Source organism: Danio aesculapii, chromosome 20 (genome assembly GCF_903798145.1).
Source record: "Danio aesculapii chromosome 20, fDanAes4.1, whole genome shotgun sequence".
NCBI classification, from domain to species: Eukaryota; Metazoa; Chordata; class Actinopteri; order Cypriniformes; family Danionidae; genus Danio; species Danio aesculapii.
Genome location: NC_079454.1, coordinates 47,489,426 through 47,507,359, shown reverse-complemented (window position 1 = coordinate 47,507,359; position 17,934 = coordinate 47,489,426). Strand labels below are relative to the sequence as shown.

At 35.5% G+C, this 17,934-nt stretch overlaps 1 protein-coding gene across 2 annotated transcripts in view; it reads right to left on the bottom strand.

The window, feature by feature from the left end:
• Positions 1 to 15,086, bottom strand: part of lpin1b (lipin 1b) — a 38,587-nt gene extending 23,501 nt beyond the window's left edge. Inside the window, exons 1-3 of one of the 2 annotated variants that reach the window (XM_056481694.1) lie at positions 14,852 to 15,086; positions 1,231 to 1,431; positions 1,053 to 1,148 (exon numbers count right to left, since the gene is read on the bottom strand). In XM_056481694.1, coding sequence (XP_056337669.1) covers positions 1,053 to 1,148; positions 1,231 to 1,431; positions 14,852 to 14,980 — 426 coding nt within the window. In that variant the 5' untranslated portion in view covers positions 14,981 to 15,086. Of the gene's footprint in view, positions 1 to 1,052; positions 1,149 to 1,230; positions 1,432 to 9,065; positions 9,392 to 14,851 lie in introns of those variants that run through there. The other variant, XM_056481695.1, reaches the window with a different exon arrangement.
• Between the last annotated feature and the right edge of the window lie 2,848 nt (positions 15,087 to 17,934).

The window sequence follows — 17,934 nt, the reverse complement described above, 5'->3', positions numbered from 1 at the left end:
TCCTAATTTTATAAGCATGTTCTGTTCTAGAATCGCTGCTTTAATCTTTTCCAGAATGCAGCTCTGTTCTAGAAAACTAGATTAGAATCACAATAGGGTCACATTAGGCTTTGAGCTTGTGAAATGACTTCAGACTAAACCACACTGCACTGAAAACCAAACACCATTCAGCCAAGACCAGCCAAAAGTTCAGCAAAGATCTGATATGCTTTGCTGGTTAAACTCAGAACTTGAGTTTTCTGTTCTCACTATTCGGGGTTCCTATCACCCTGTGTGCTAGCAAATGCTAAATTCATTCTTTTTTTTTTCTCGGCTTAGTCCCTTTATTAATGAATTATTTATTAACTGCCACAGCAGATTGAACCGCCAACTTTTCCAGCATATGTTTTACACAGCGGATGCCCTTCCAGCTGCAACCCATAACTGGGAAACACCCATACACTCTCATTCACACACATACACTATGGACAATTTACCTTACCCAATTCATCTGTACCGATGGACAAATTAGCTTACCCAATTCATCTGTACCGATGGACAATTTAGCTTACCCAATTCAACTGCACCGCATGTCTTTGGACTTGTGGGGGAAACTGGAGCACCCGGAGGAAACTCACACTAAAACGAGGAGAACATGCAAACTCCACACAGAAATGCCAACTGACTCATCGGAGGCTCGAACCAGTGACCTTCTTGCTGTGAGGCGACAGTGCTAACCACTGAGCCACGTTCGTTGGATGTGGTTTTCGAAAAAGGGTTAATGCGAATAATGGGAGATGGAAACTAGCAAACCCTCGTGACTCCATTATGTTTGCCTTATTTACTGTTGGTTGCTAGGTTACCAATACTACAGTCAGCTCCTCTAACAACTTGATGGAAACAAACCTAATTAGCATTTGGGATTTTTTACATTTTAGAAAAGATTAACTTCACGTTCGGATGTAAACCCTGCTACTGATATGAATAGAAGACAATGGAGTATAGAAAGGAAAGGGAAGTAGCATGAATATTGCTGAATGTCAAAAAAAGTATGTTTCTCTAATGTTCTGCACCTGATCATCTTCAGTCTCCTTCACAAAGAAAGCCTCTCCATTTTCACCCAACTTCATGTGTAAATTAACAGGTTCCCCGTTAATCTCAATGTCCACCTGAATGGTAAAGAGAGAGAAGGTCAGAGCTTGTTTTTTGTTGTCTTTGTGACTGAAATTCGTTGTTTTTCATGACACTCACCACTTTCTCTCGTGATCTCAGGACGCCCATTTTTCCGAAGCGCACATGAAATGGAGAGCAGACCAGCGCTCCGTCCGGCTGCCGGACAACAATGACATCGATGCAGCCGGAGAGTGTTGCAGGATTCAGACCTCTGTAGAGCTCCTTCACCTGCACGAACACCTGCCCCGCCAGCTGACCCACGTAATTCATGGTCTGAGTCTGCATGGAGACAAATGGAGAGACGCCAGTTTATGAAAGCTGTTCTTTATGAAGTATGGTCAGTATGAATTTTAGACAGCACAGTTGCTAAAGAAACACTTTTATTAAAACATGCTCATATTACAGCTCGCCTAGAGTTGAGTTTTACAATTTTGTATTCATTCAGCTGATCTCTGTGTCTTGCAGGAACACATTTAGCTTAAAGTCTACCTATTATGCCTACTTTTTACAAGATGTAAAATTAAGCTCTGATGTCCCTAGAGTGTGTATGTCAAGTTTCAGCTCAATATACCACACAAATAATCTTTTATAACTCTTTTAAACTGCCCCTTTTAGGCTTTGATCCTAATCGTGCTGTTTTGGTGACTGTCACTTTAAATTCAAATGAAATTGTGCTCTTTTCAGAAGAGGGCGGGGCTACAGATGCCTTTGTGTCAGCATAGTGGCAGATTTAAAAACAAGACTAACGTCCTAATGAGGGAGAGATTGTCACTAGTGGGGGGGCACGTGATGACACGTATACAGGGAGAATGTCAATCAAAGTGTTTCTGTTTTTATCAAGTGTGATTAATAAAATCGCATCATTAGAAGCTGATTATATTCACAGACTGTGTTTAAACCCCTTCTAAAAGTGATTTTTGCATAATAGGTTCCCTTTAAAATCATTGTAATATTATTGTGTTTGCTACAGCTATGGTACAGCAACAAAAATCTTGATTATTACACCAGAATGAGAGTATAGTTGCTAGCCATATCAGCCTTGAAAATATAAACTTTTTAATTTTCTGTCAGTCTCAGTACATGATGTAACTACAGAAGAGTCAAGCTTCAAATGGGAATATTATCGACACATTTTTGAGCGAGAAGCTAATGGTCTAATCCGATTCAATTAATTATGCTAAGCTAAACTAAAAATTCTCCCACCAGACCCGGAGATCGGCTGAATGGATTAAAAAATGGTAAATGTAATTTGTTAAACTCTGCGCATACTGTGATGTGACTATTGCGGATGTGCACATTATGATATCTATGGTCAAATAATATATTGTGCAGCCCTTCATTTAAGGTTGGACATTTTAACTTGCAACAACAAACCCACAACATCCAAGCAACCACACAGCAGCGATCTAAAAGGCAAACTCTTGCATTGTGATTAGGGCTGCACAATTCTGGCTAAAATGAGCATCACATTTTTTTTTTTGCTTTAAATCAAGATCAGGATTTTCTCACGATTCTGTAGATGTAAAATAAAGATTAATATAAGTAGGCTATTATTATTGTTATTTCTCAAACATATGGTAAAACAATAATAATAATATTAGGCCTATGTGTAGCTCTACTGTTGATTAAAATGATAAATTTTGTATAGACTTGGAATGATGGACTTGAATAGTTTAAATTATTCTGGTTGAGTTTTATGTTTGTCATTGCCAACATTATTAGACTTTTTTTCACTTGTAAAATGAGACCTTTATCCTTATCAGATTTTCTCTTGCAGGTTCTGTTCACTAAAGTAGACAGCATTCATGTGCTTCTTTTCTGTGGTAACAGCTCATGGTCAGCTCACATGTGTTTTCGCGTCGGCAAATACATCATTACATAAAGACAGAAATTAAATTTTGGGGTGAGATACACCTAATACATACAGTATGTGACTCTTTCAACGCCATTTGGAGGCATTACTGAGCAATGTTAATAAAACAATGTAAAGACTTGTGCGACCGCCTTTATGCTTCTCTCCTGAACTTGAAAATATAATTGGCTGAGTCGTAGAGATGCTGGATTAAGATCGTGTGAGGGGTCGAATCGAGATCACAATCTTTTTTAGATTATTCGTGCAGCCCTAATTGTGACAACATTTTTTGCAGCCATCACTCACATCCTAGATAAAAAATTAGGGCTGCATGATACTGGGAAAATATGTGATGTTGTTGTTGATTATTGCGATAACGATATTTCTTTATTCAATTTATTTATTCAATGATATTAACATAAAACGGGTAAAATATATTTTTCAGATCTAATTCATTCTAATTCCAACTAAAAAAAAGTGTCAAGGTGGAAAGTCTTTAAATAATTATAAATTGTTCACTTTAAATCACTTTAAATCTCACTCACATGACCTATAGATTCAGATATTCTGACTCGCATTGGCTGTTGTCATCTCTGTTGTCAGCTCTGGGTTCACCTTTCCAGTCAGTAGCAGAACAGCAACTACTGAGGAGGTGGGACTAAAGATAGCAAGGCCCCATCTGATTGGTCAAATTTATAAAAACGACCAATCTTTAAAATCAATGTAATTTTCCACACACGTCTGCAATATGTATATGGCATACTATCGCGATAACTATATTTTTGCGATATAATGTGCAGCTGAGCAATTCCATGCAAATGTCAACCTTGCCATGAAAAAAAATTACGTTTTCACCAAAATAGAGAAACCGTTTCTACATTTTTTTGTGTAAGTATTTTACAGTGCTTTAAAAATGCTCATAATTACATCTGTCAGTGTTTCAAACTATTTTATTTCATTTACCAAAATCACACAAGTGGCAAATTCACAGCTGTCACATCCATAACGGAAAAGTGTCACATCCATAACGACACTTTTTTCTCATAAATGCAGAAATGTCAAACAAAATAAAATCAATCATTTTTGTTCTATAGTGAGCCAACTCATATCTGTTTGATTAGCATAGTTTCTTTTGGGTTGTGCAGTTTAATTGACAGAATTTCTACAAAGTATGTTGTATACTGTAAACTCGCACCTTTTTTTGTTATAAACAGATGTTTAAACAGATATTAACAGATGCATATATAATGTATATATAAACAGATGATTCGATCCAACGACCAACGACGAGATGATCCCAAGGTTTCCATATCCTGGACCAGGCCGTATCCTGAGCAGCTACTGTGATGGTCATGGAAGAGTGGAGAACATGAGACTGATTCCTGTGACGCTCCAGAGACAGACGAGTCTTCGCTGAGGCCAGCTTCCAGCCTCCGCCACTGAGACTGCAGCTGTGCACAAGACGTTTGGCCAGCGGAGAAATTAAAATGGTCGTGCCCAACTGAGCCTGGTTTCTCTCAAGGTTTTTTTTCTTCACTTCCGCCTTTAGTGAAGTTTTTTTTCCCTCTCCGCTGTCGCCACTGGCTTGCATGGTTCAGGATCTATAGAGCTGCGCATCGCTGGTTTTGCTCTTCAGTGTTTGGACTCTCAGTAGTGATTATTAAACCACACTGAACTGAGCTAAACTGAACTGAACTGAAACACTACAAATTGAACTACACTGTTCCTATTTACTGTGACCTTTTATGTGAATTGTATAAGCGCTATACAAATAAAGGTGAATTGAATTGAATTGTTTCAGTGTAATGTTAGCATACATTCTATGTGAATTTATGTTTTGAGTTTTTACTACAAATGTCACATCCATAACGCTGGAATTGCTCAGCTCTATATATGTTTGTTTACCCACTTCATTTTCATTCATACATTCATTTTCCTTTGGCTAAAGGGGGTCGCACACCAGATGCGCCACTAAGCGACGTGACGCACCAAATCTAAACATAGATTTCTATCAGTGTACGCACACCAGCGCCGCAAGTCGGCAGCTGTCCGCAGTGCCTAGCTACGCCTCAGGACACTGTTCATATTTCTGCCGCACCACAGAGCGCCATGTGAATAGTTTCATATTAAATAACAGTCGAATGTGCGCATCTGGTGTGCGATACTTCCAACTGTCATATGCGCGTTGTGTCGATTTATCAGAAGTCGCCTCATTAGAATTAACTGCGAACTAGGACTGTACGATAATGGAGAAATCTCATATTGCGATATTTTTTTTTCTGTGATAAATAATGCAATATGAATAGTTTCACAAGATAGTTTGAATTTTCTAACAGTCTAACAGTATTCAGGTACAGAAATTGAATAATCAATGTTGTTTTTTAACTTCAGAAGAAATAAGCCAAAATTAAGAGTTTTTCCTTAAAACAATTAAATAAAATGTTAAATAATCTTGTTTTTGCTTTGAAATGTAGATTTGTGGACTAGAAACAAGACTTTTTTTAAGAAAGAAAAACTTTCTTTTTAAAAAAAATAAATTGTATAAATTCTGTATAATTACAATATTTTAACGCAATTCTGTAGCTCTTCGTCAACTATAATCCAGACTCAATATTGCCTATGTGGCTATTGTGGATGCACACATTGCGATATTGATGCTGAAACTATATATTGTGCACTGCAGCCCTACCACCAACTATTCCGGCATGTTTTATGCAGCAGATGCCCTTCAAGTACTGGGAAACACCCATATACTCTCACATTCACACTCATACACTACGGCCAATTTAGTGTACCCAATTCACCTATATTCACCTTTGGACTTGTGGGGGAAACCGGAGTACCTGTAGGAAACTCACACCAACACGGGGAGAACATGCAAACTCCACAGAGAAATGCTAACTGACCCAGCCGAAGCTCGAACCAGTGACCTTCATGCTGTGAGGCGACAGCACTACCCACTGCGCCACCGCGCTGCCCTACTTCGTTTTAAAATATTCAAATATATTAAATATAAACTGTAGTATATAACGAATGGCATAACATTGTAATTCATGACATTGTATGTCCTCTCCATCAGCCAATGTAACAAAGAGACAGTACATCATGTACATCTTTTTTAGAAATGCTATCCTGTTTTATTTTCACTCTGCTCCAGTCAATCTGATACCCTCACAAGCAGCGATGTATTATTGATCTTCTCTCAGTCGGCTGAAGCTTTAATGACTATATCACAGTACAAGCAGTTCTGTCGCCAGTTACTAATGTGCTTGATCAAACAGCCATGATGCTTTTACTAAAAGCTCAGTTGGGATGATATGAAGCATCCTCTACTGAACACATTTACAGACCCTAGTAAACAACACAGGATCTGTTTTATAGTTATATACAAAATCTGAGTGTGCTCGTGCGAGATTATTGCTGCAGCACTCCTCCTGGTGTCAAATTCCACCATAAGTTAATAATGTCTGCACCAGACGTGCTGATTGAGTTATGAGAACAGATGATTCCAGAAATATACAGAGAAGAAGCACTAAGTGGAGTCAATGCAGAAGTGAACCGTTCGAGCCCTGGGCATACAATTAGTCACGTTATTCAAAATTGTCCTTCACATGCAAAGAGGACAAGCAAAACTGAACGAGAGAGAGCAAGTAATAATATCAAGCCACAAGAAAATATGATCATACCGCAGAATTATTCATTTATAGTCACATTTTATAATATAAATTAGGATCATGTCATTAAATATTTGATTATATATTATATTACTATAAATAAATGTACTACACTACCGGTCTAAAGTTTGGGGTCAGTAGGATTTTTAAATGTTTCAAAATAAGCTTTTCCTGTGCACCAAGGCTGCATTTATTTAATCAAAAATACAGAACAAATTGTAAAATTGTGAAATGTTATTGCACGATATAATAACTGTTCAAAAGTAGTTTATAATTTAATTCACTAATTTATTTCAGTGATTTTAAAGATCAATTTTCAGCTTCATTACTCCAGTCTACAGAGTCACCTTCAGAAATCACCCTAATAATAATTATTATTATATTTTTATTACTAAAATTATTATTATTAATGGTAATAGTAATAAAAGAAATAATGACTGGAGTAATAATTTCATTTAAAACTGCATACAATAAGAAAGCAGTTATTTAATATTTTAATAAATATTTAACAATTGATTAAATTTATTTTACAATGTTTTTACATTTAATAAATGCCGCCTTATGAACAGAATACTTTTCTTTAAAAAAAATAAAAACATTACAAAAATTAAAACTGACCTCAAACTTTAGACCGGTATATATATATATATATATATATATATATATATATATATATATATATATATATATATATATATATATATATATATATATATATATATATATATATATATATATATATATATATAAATATAGCGATGGGACGATAACCGGTTTCAAGGTTTACCATAGTTTGGAAAGGTCAAGGTTTTAATACAGCTAAAATGTTCTGTTATACTTTTGCTAAGGTATATGTAAGGTTTTTTATATATATTTTTTTTATGTGTTGTAAAGAAATCAACGTTTTGTGAAAAAAATGAAAAGAGCAGAAGTCAATGATTTACTTTAACTATTTAGCCTGACATGTTTACTATTCCAAAATATAATGTTTCTAAAAAGAAATTAATTGTGTTCAATCGGGAAATAATTTTTTTTGTTTAGTTCTACCCAGACATTTAAAAAAAAAGAGCAGTAATCACGATACAGTGATATCGTGAAACCATGGTGTTTTTATCCCAAGATTATCATACCATCAAAAACTTATACCGGCCCATGTCCGAAAAAAAAATATATATATATATATATATATACATACAGTTATATACACACAGTTGAAGTCAGAATTATTAGCCCTACTAAATTATTAGCCGCCCTGTTTTTTTTCTCCCAATTTCTGTTTAACGGAGAGATTTTCTCAACACATTTTTAAACATAATAGTTTTAATAACTCATTTCCAATAACTGATTTATTTTATCTTTGCCATGATGACAGTAAATAATATTTGACTATATATTTTTCAAGACACTTCTATACAGCTTAAAGTGACATTTAAAGGCTTAACTAGGTTAATTAGGTTAAGGCAGGTTAGGGTAATTAGGCAAGTTATTGTATAATGATTTGTTCTGTAGACTTGTTCCTTGCTGTATTAAACATCATTTGTGAAATATTTAAAGAAGAAAAAATTATTCATAGGGGGGCTAATAATTCTGACTTCAACTGTGTATATAAATATATGAAGAGTTCAGATGCAAAAACCTCTTGCCTTCTGCAATTTTCTTCTACAATGAGCATTTTTCTCAGACTCTTATGTTTATGTTTAGTTATTTCATGTTAAAAGTGATGAAAATAACCTATTATTTGCCATAAAAGTGAAATTACTGAATCAAGACAAAGGAGCCTGGGAAAAATGATAATATAAAAGAAAATTTCAGATGGCACTTAGAGGTTTTTGCATCTGAACTCTTCATATATATATATATATATATATATATATATATATATATATATATATATATATATATATATATATATATATATATATAAATTATTACTAAATATTATAATTTAGTAAATGATATGCATAACTTTCATTTCATATTTAAATGGATACTTTAATTTTATAGAATATTTACTTGACATATTTTATTCAGTTATATTGTAAATGGTTGTAAAATGTATGTTGTAAAACATTACATAATCTCAGACATTAAAAGCAAAAATACTTGTAATTCAGAACCAATATGAGCATTATTAACACGATAAATGTTATAACTTATCAGCTCAGAAAGTGTTAAAGGAAAACAGTGACTCCTTAATAGTTGTTATTACATATGTATTCAGTTATTAATACGAAAACAATGTTTAACAGGCATCACTTAGCAATGTAAACATCCCAAAACATCAGTATTAGCTTACTATAATAGTTAATACATTCACACACAGCCTAAGTACACAAAATGAAGTGACATAACAGTGTTAGTCAATGTATAAAGTCTCTCTCTCTCACCTCCTGTAGTAAAGCTCCGTTCAGCTCATCGTGTTTTTAGAGCAGTGAAGGACAGATACAGTAATATTCATATATATTCATTTTCTCACGGTCATATTCGCTGACCGACGTGCGTGACGTCACGTACACCGAAAAATACCCAGCTAAGAAAAATCAGCCAATCGAAGGAAATGACTTGTTTCCTTCCTCTCTCCTGTTTACTGTCATTCACACTCACGCCTTTAAATTGCGCTCCTGAATCGCCTCTTTAAATCCCATTTCAGAAAGGGAATGTTTTGAATCCTCCGGCTAACAGGACTGGAGAGAAGCCGATAATAGTAAGTTGTGGGCGGGCGCTGATAGTTTGTTTTATTTCGGGCTTTCGCAGGTACTGCTTTGAGTGACAGCTGTGAGGTGATCCTCCCGCCCAATCAGCGCGCGGCTCTCATGACTCACAGTAGCCACTCTGAGGTGATTATTTTGACCAATCAGAGCGACGCTCTCATCGTTTCCAGTGGCTACTGTAAGGTGATGCTTTTGTCCAATGAGTGAGCAGCGTTCACTGACGTCCGATGTCTGGTGCTTTTAAAATATTAATACACAAGGACAAGGTAAAAATAAATATCACACTTTGTACTTCTTTTTTTATAAGTATGTTAATTTGGGAATATGCAAAACATTATAACCTTTATAGGATGCAAAAATTTAATGAATATCAGTATATTCCTTTATATATTAATTAAATATTTAAATAAATAATATATTTTAAATAATATATTAAATAAAAACTAACCACTAAGCCACCATGCTGCCCAAAGGTCTATTATAGCTGCTGCTATCATTTACAACACTAATATTAACTATAGCGAACTGATAAACTGTTATACATACTGTATACTTCAGTTTTACTACAGTAAACCTTAGTGTATATACTCTAGTTGTAGAAAAATACAGTACTGGGTCAATTGTTTACATAGTTGGCATGTTACCATAGCTACAATAGAATTACCACAACTCAAGTACTTAAAAAACCACATAGTATTTTAATGTAAATTACCGTAGTATCTTTTCATATGGGCGTAAACAGACTTTTTCCAGTGTTGTCTTGTTTCCTCTTCCTGATGTTCTTCCCACACTCAAAAAATATATTTGTTTACTTGTTTAAACTGCATTAAACTTAATTAAAGTGAGCTGAAACAACTCAATTCTTGAGATTTCATTGGGACAACAAAATTTTTTATGTTCAATCCACATTAATTTGTTAAAAGTGTTAAGTTAACTTAATTGATTTGTGTTGGGACAACATGAATGAATTGTGCGGAACCCTGCATTTTTTACAGTGCACACACACACACACACACACACACACACACACACACACACACACACACACACACAGATGTTGGTATTGGTGGTGAACGAGGATGTCTCCAAACACTCAAAAACTTATGTTGCTGCTTGTTCTTGTACTTAAAATGAGTTGAAACAACACAATTCTTGGAGAAGATAACTTAATTGTTTTATGTTCAATCCACTTAAATAAAGAAAATATAAAATTTACTTAATAAATTTTTGTTGAGACAACATGAAGGAATTGTGTGGAACGTTTTTACAGTGTAGGCGTAATGTATTTTATACAGTAAAAAAACACTTATTATAAAGGCCTTACCCTAACCTACCCCTAAATCCAAGCCTCACAGGAAACCTTTGGCAAATATCGAATGCCAAACAACACTGTTAATATGATTTTTAAGCATTAGGTACACTGAAAAAAAAATATTCGTTGAATTAACTACATTTTTTACGGTATCTGGTTGCAAACTATTGACATAGGCTGAATTTAAACAAACAAATTAAGTTGAACATTACTAAATTTAATTTGTTTGTTAAATTCAGCTCATATAAATTGCAACCAGTTACCTTAAAAAATGTAGTAAATCATATGAATATTTTTTTAGTATCATTAACACTTAAAAATATTAACGGTGTCTTTTAGCATTCAATACTTCCCAAAGGTTTCCTGTGTGATATACGATTTTGAATTACAAGGACAAAGGGCATGTCCTTGTAAACCAGCTTAATAGAGTACACCTAGGTCATATGTCATTATACAAGTTTCTGTTCTTGTAAACAACCAAAACCAGTCCACACACACACAAATACAACCCTGTATTTGTGGCGTAATGTTTAAAAATTGTCTGGTTTTGTCACACCGAGTACACTTTTGTTTTTGTTTTTGACAGCCAGACAGCTGTTAAAAAGAGGAAATAAGAGATTTTGCTGAGGTTTTGAGTCACGCTACACTTTGCTTTTATGCTAATGCTCTCCTAACCCCATAGTCTGATGAAAAACAGCACACATGCATGCTCAATTACTATGGCTATAGTTTAGGTATTCTCATCAGTTTTTTGCGTGAGGAATTTATATTAGATAAATAACAAAACTGCTCAAAAGTGTCTTTTGGATCATTTAAAATTTAAAGTTATTTAAAGTGTACCTATTATGCCCCTATTTACAAGATGTAAAATAAGTCCCTGATCTCGCTGTGTTTGCGAAGTTTCAGCTAAAAATACCATGCAAATGAACTGTTTGAAGCTGCCCCTTTTAGGCTTTGATGGTAATGCCATTTTGGTGACTGTCGCTTTAAATTCAATTGAGATTGGGCTCTTTTCAAAAGAGGGCGGAGCTACAAATACAATGCGTTAGCATAGCAGCACATTCAAAAACATATGATAATGAGGGAGAGATCATCATTAGTGGGCGGGGCTTCCCCCACTGATGACACGTACAAAGGATTAATGTCAATCAAAGTGTTTCTGCAGACTGTTTTTATCAAGTGTGATTATAAAAAATAATTAATACATTTTTACTATTAGACGCTAGCTATATTCATAGACTTTTGCCACACAACTGTGTTTAAACCCCTTATAAAAGTGATTTTTGCATAATAGGTCCCTTTTAAAGGGGTGCTATTATGCTTTTAAAGTTTTCACTTTCTTCACTAGGTGGTGCTGTTTGAACATAAAAAGCATCTACGAAGTTATAAAGCACAAATTCACTCCAGCAAGAGTTGCTGAGCCCCCTTGAGATGCCTCAATTGTTTGTTATGAAACAAACATGTCAAAATATACGCACTTTATGTAATTCAAAGTTGAGTTAAATGTGTGTTAACATTAAGGCTGGAAATGGGGTGAGGAGCAGCAGGTTATTTGCTTTTAAAGAGACACATGAAAACAGCCTGTTTTTCCTTTCACCAAACTTCCAAGTTCCACCATGCACTTTACAGCATGGTATAATAACTTATCTGAGAATATTCTAAACTAAATCTTCACAGATACATTCTGGGGACAGTGCTCGTATTATATTTGCAACTCTCACATGGTCGCCCACTGAAGCCAAGCAGGGCTGCGCCCGGTCAGTACCTGGATGGGAAACCACATGGGAAAGTTAGGTTGCTGCCGGAAGTAGTGTTAGTGAAACCAACAGGGGGCGCTCAACCTGCAGCCTGTGTGGGTCCTAACTCCCCAGTATATCGATGGGGACTCTATACAGCTCAGTGAGCAGAGATGTTAAACCGAGGTCATGACACTCTGTGGTCAATAAAAACCCCAGGATGTCCTTTGAAAAAGAGTAGGGGTTTAACCCAAATTTGCCCACTGGCCTCTGTTCATCATGGCCTCCTAATCATCCCCATATCATAATTGGCTTCATCAGTCTGCCTCCTCTCCACCAATCAGCTGATGTGTGGTGTGCGGTCTGGTGCCAGGTGGATGCTGCACACTGGTGGTGGATGAGGAGATTCCACGAAATGTGTAAAGCGCTTTGGCCACCCAGGCCAACAGCATTCAACATGCTTCACATGACAATAGGCAGATCAACGCTGTTCCTGATCACCAAATCCTCTTTTAAATATAACCAACAAACAAACAAACAAACAAACAAACAAATAAATAAATAAATAAATAAATAAATATGACACTCCAATAAAATGTCAATCAGGAGTTTAAACACACCTGATGTTAATATTATTTTTGGTTCATATTGTTATTTACTTATTTTTTTGTATAAAGCTATGGCTTCAATTAATTGTTTTAATGCAAGTTTTTTTAGTGCAAGTGATTTTAATGCGAGTACGTTTTTAGGAAAACCACCAAGTGTCCAGCATTTATAACACTGCCGGTTCTACACCACCTAACCTTCTCTGAGCTGGGATCAAACTCTCCATATGGGAATTGGTTGCTCTAACATGGAGGCTAAAGACCATGGCCGCTAGCGTCTGTCGCTAGAGTACCTTTCTGGGTTTAGAGTAGTGAGGTTTACCTGCAAAGCACTTTTATTAGCTGGCCTCTGTTACACTCACCCCCCTAAACCTCACTCTCATCCGTGTCACGGCACCAATGTAATCCTAGCAGTTCTACACCACCCAACCCGCTCTGGCGACTCTCCACATGGGAGTCAGTTGATCTAACAAGGAGGCCAAAGAGCACGTTTCTCACTAGAGCACCTTTTCAGGTTCAGAGGAGTAAGGTTTATCTGCACAGCACTTTTATGCATTTGAACACTCAAAAGAAAAATGCTAGGTTGTCATAATAACCCAATATTGGGACAAATATGAACAAATTAGGTTAGGTCTCTTAGGTTACAAAAGTGTTATTTAAATTTAATTAAAAAATTAAACCGATGCTGGCATATTCTATATTAAACCAAACATTGGGTTAAATGAACTAAGATTTTAGGTTTTCTTAGTTCACTCTCACTCACTATCCTTTGGCTTGATCCCTGATTTATCAGGAGTCACCACAGCAGAATGAACCGCCAATAACTCTGGCATATGTCGCAGTTTTCTTTGTTTTGTCTTGATTTTTATTTTAGGTTATTACTGTCACGATCACCAGCGATCTAACCCTCATGGATTGCTGGAGAACATTCAATTTCACTTGAACTACAATTCTGCCTCCATATGAACTACAACTCCCTTCAGGCACCACACACACACACCTGTCCCGGTTTTCCATTGATTACACACAGGCACACACACCTGGGAGCTACTCAAGACTAATTACATGGACCACATAAACAGCACACAACACTCACAGACATTACTGAATCTTGTTGGTACATACCCTGTAACATTAACCCTCATAGATCGCTGGTGATGGTGACAGTTACATAATTGTAATGTTTTCCTTTTTCTTATTTTATAGTTTTGATGACTTTCTTAGACGCACTGTTAAAAAAAATATGTTGTTTAACAGTTTCCGTGTTTTGAAAGTGTTTTTCGTTTATTTACGGTTGTGAATTGTATTATGGGATGTCTATCTCTGCTTTGTCGACCTTTGATGTTGAAAATTCAACTCATTTTAGTAGTTTGAAATAATATGTATAAGAAATAATATGGAGAGAAATAAGTCTGTAAAATAACAGAAAATGTACTGGCAGTTTATTCCAAGGTTATTTTAGCGTAATATACGACACCAACCCAGACGATGTCACTTTAAATGATTAAAAATGTTAATAAAAGTCACTTTTTCAAACTTTTCAAGATTAAAAGTTGTTGGAGTAAAGATCAAGATCCCATAGTATAATTTAAAAAGCATAAATAAATGTGAAAAAATAAAAACATAAGAAGATATGGAAAACTGCTAATTTATGCATATTTTACTGTGTGTGGTTCAGTTCATTTCAGTTCAAGTCAAGTTTATTTGTATAGCAATTTTCACAATAAATATTGTTTCAAATGAGCTTTACAAAAGGCTCTAGATACTCAAATGCCAAATAAAAAGTGGCAAATAAAGACAGCAGGTTACCCAGGACCAGCTGGAGGTGATGGCTTCATCTTCTTCTTCTACCTCTTCTTCTTCTTCTTCTCCTTCTTCTCTCTGGAACTTCAGTTCACTTTCAGTGTCATTCTCCATCTCCTCATCCTCTCTCTGCATGGCCACTGCAAGTTTTGAGCTCAATTGTTGCAGATGAAATCAGCCCAAATTGCGAGTAATTACAGATGAGGCATTTAATCAGAGAGCCGTTCTGCGTTACAGCGTGTTTATGAGGCACCGAGATCGAGTCTTTCTATATTTAACTGCTGTAAACTGTGTGTTTGTGGTAATGTGAGAGGGTCAAGTTCATCTGAGACCCTTAAGTTCACCATCCAAACACACACTTGTGAATTACATGACACACATTAAGTTTTATGTGTGTTTATAAGTGGGTTTTTATTAAATAAGTTATTCATTTTAATTAGGACAGTAAGGTCTGACTTTGCTTGGACAAAAGCCTTGTCACTTAACAGAAGGTACAGTATAGAATATAAAGTCATGCTGCAGTGAAAAAAGAATGAATATTGTGTATGACTCCCATGAGCTTGGAGGACTGCATCCATACATCTCTGCAATGACTCAAATCACTGATTAATAAAGTCATCTGGAATGGCAAAGAAAGCGTTCCTGCAGGACTCCCAGAGTTCATCAAGATTCGTTGGATTCATCTTCAATGCCTCCTTCTTCATCTTACTCCAGACATGCTCAATAATGTTCATGTCTGGTGACTGAGCTGGCCAATCCTGGAGCACTTTTACTTTCTTTGCTTTCAGGAACTTTGGTGTGGAGGCTGAAGTATGAGAAGGAGCGCTATCCTGCTGAAGAATTTGCCCTCTCCTGTGGTTTGTAATGTAATGGGCAGCACAAATGTCTTGATACCTCAGGCTGTTGATGTTGCCATCTACTCTGCAGATCTCTCGCGCCCCCCCCATACTGAATGTGACCCCAAACCATGACCGATTGACCGATTTCTCTGAGAATCCTGGGTTCATGCTGGTTCCAGTAGGTCTTCTGCAGTATTTGTGATGATTGAGATGCAGTTCAACAGATGATTCAACTGAAAAATCGACCTTCTGCCACTTTTCCAAATGATCAACTAGAAGTCAAGTTATTATTTGTTGCTCGTACAACTGAAATCGACAACAAGACTTATTTTTAATGAGATTTATAAAATAAGTTGCCTTTGAAAGGAAGTTGATTTGATTGTAGCATGTTGTTGATCATTAGTTAAAAAATAATTAAATTAGAGGATCAGCTACATTTTTTTATTTTATTTTATTTTATTTTATTTTATTTTATTTTATTTTATTTTATTTTATTTTATTTTATTTTATTTTATTTTATTTTATTTTATTTCATTTTATTTTATTTTATTTTATTTTATTGGATCACAAAAGCAAAATGTTTAGTTCCGCAAGTATATTATAATGTTAAGTAAATATTATACTCCATGTAAATATTCTACTGCAAATTTATATAAAAAAGTGTTTAATCCTTTAGATTCCATATTTAAATAATTAGTTGTTCTCAGCCAAATATTGTTTTATCCTTATTATTTATTTAGCTCTGGAATTATTTATTAATGCTGTTTTTAAAAATTAGATTTATGACAGGTTTTGTGGTCCATGGTCACATTTATTTGATTAGATTTGTTTTTTTTGTGATAAAATTTTTATTGAACAGTTGGAAATAATCTAGCATACGCTGTTACAAGTAACAACCAACTGCATTTTCTATTAGTACCCCACCCACCCTGGCAAAAATAATAAATAATTAAACAAAAAAGGAAACAAATCAGAGCCAAAAACAAGAAAAGATGGAATAATAATAGATAAATAAATAAATAAAAGAGAGAGAGAGAAAAGAGAAAAGTTACAATACATATAAATAAATAACTAAAGTAAACAAAAAAAATTACCTCTGCGTTTAACTTCTTACAAAACCACTTTTAACAAAGGTAGATACATTGAAATTTTACACATAGGTTAAATAAAATGGGGGGGGGGGGGGGGGGGATCACAATAGCATATCTTTTCTCTTAGTTATTGCACATATCCATGAGGTAATAATTTTGTAGAATTGCCATGCATCTGTGCCACAGACAGTTCCATATTTGCAATGCCCAAGAACATGCATCCATTGTTTACAGGCCAGGGCGTGTGGAAGCTGTCAACGTAAAGCTATTTGAGAAATGTTTTGCTAATACTTTTATTGCTGTAAGGCATAGATATTTGCATTAGATGTCACCTAGGCTATTGTTGTTTTTTGGAAGGAATGCGTCAATAGAGCCGCCATTTTAGTACAGAGTAGCGCTCCTTTGAAATGAATGTGGGACCAAGGTGCAGTGGAGCCATCCAGAGTGGTCTGGCCATCCAGAGCCAGAGATATACACAGATATATACATATATCTATGACCGGGAGTTTTCCCGGTGGTCAGTATGCAAATATTTTTTAAATTACGAAAATTATAATTTTACATCACTTTTCTACATCGATGGATAAGTGACCGCACGGGCATTGCCCACAAAGAGTGTGTGTTTGTGTGCATGGAAATGTATTATCCTCCTTCCCTGTTAAATTTGATCTAATCCGTGCCCTGAAACACACCCCCGCTCTTTCACTTTCAATTCTAACGGAGGGAGCGATTCGTTTGTGAATGAATCTCCATTATGACGACTCCCTCACTTAGCTGACAATAATAACTTAGCTGGCACCGCAGAATCTTGTTGTCATGTTTCAGTTACATTTGCTTATTTCATTCAACAAAACTATTATAAGCCGTGTGGTCAATGCAGTGACTGTATTATCATCAATACTTGTTTGGCACAAAAGTTCGTAACATTCAAAAATGTAAAAAAACGAAATCTTACCTATGAAATTTTCTGTCTTTGTGCTTTGTTATCTTTGTTTGCTCGTCATTACACCCATACACAGGGCTAAAGTCCAGCATCTTCACATTGGCTTTAGTCTTGACTGGTGAATGATATTTGTCCTTGGAGCACTGTACAAATATGGCGGCGCTATTGACGCATGCACGCATCCAGCATATATATCTATGGCTGTTAGAAAGCGGC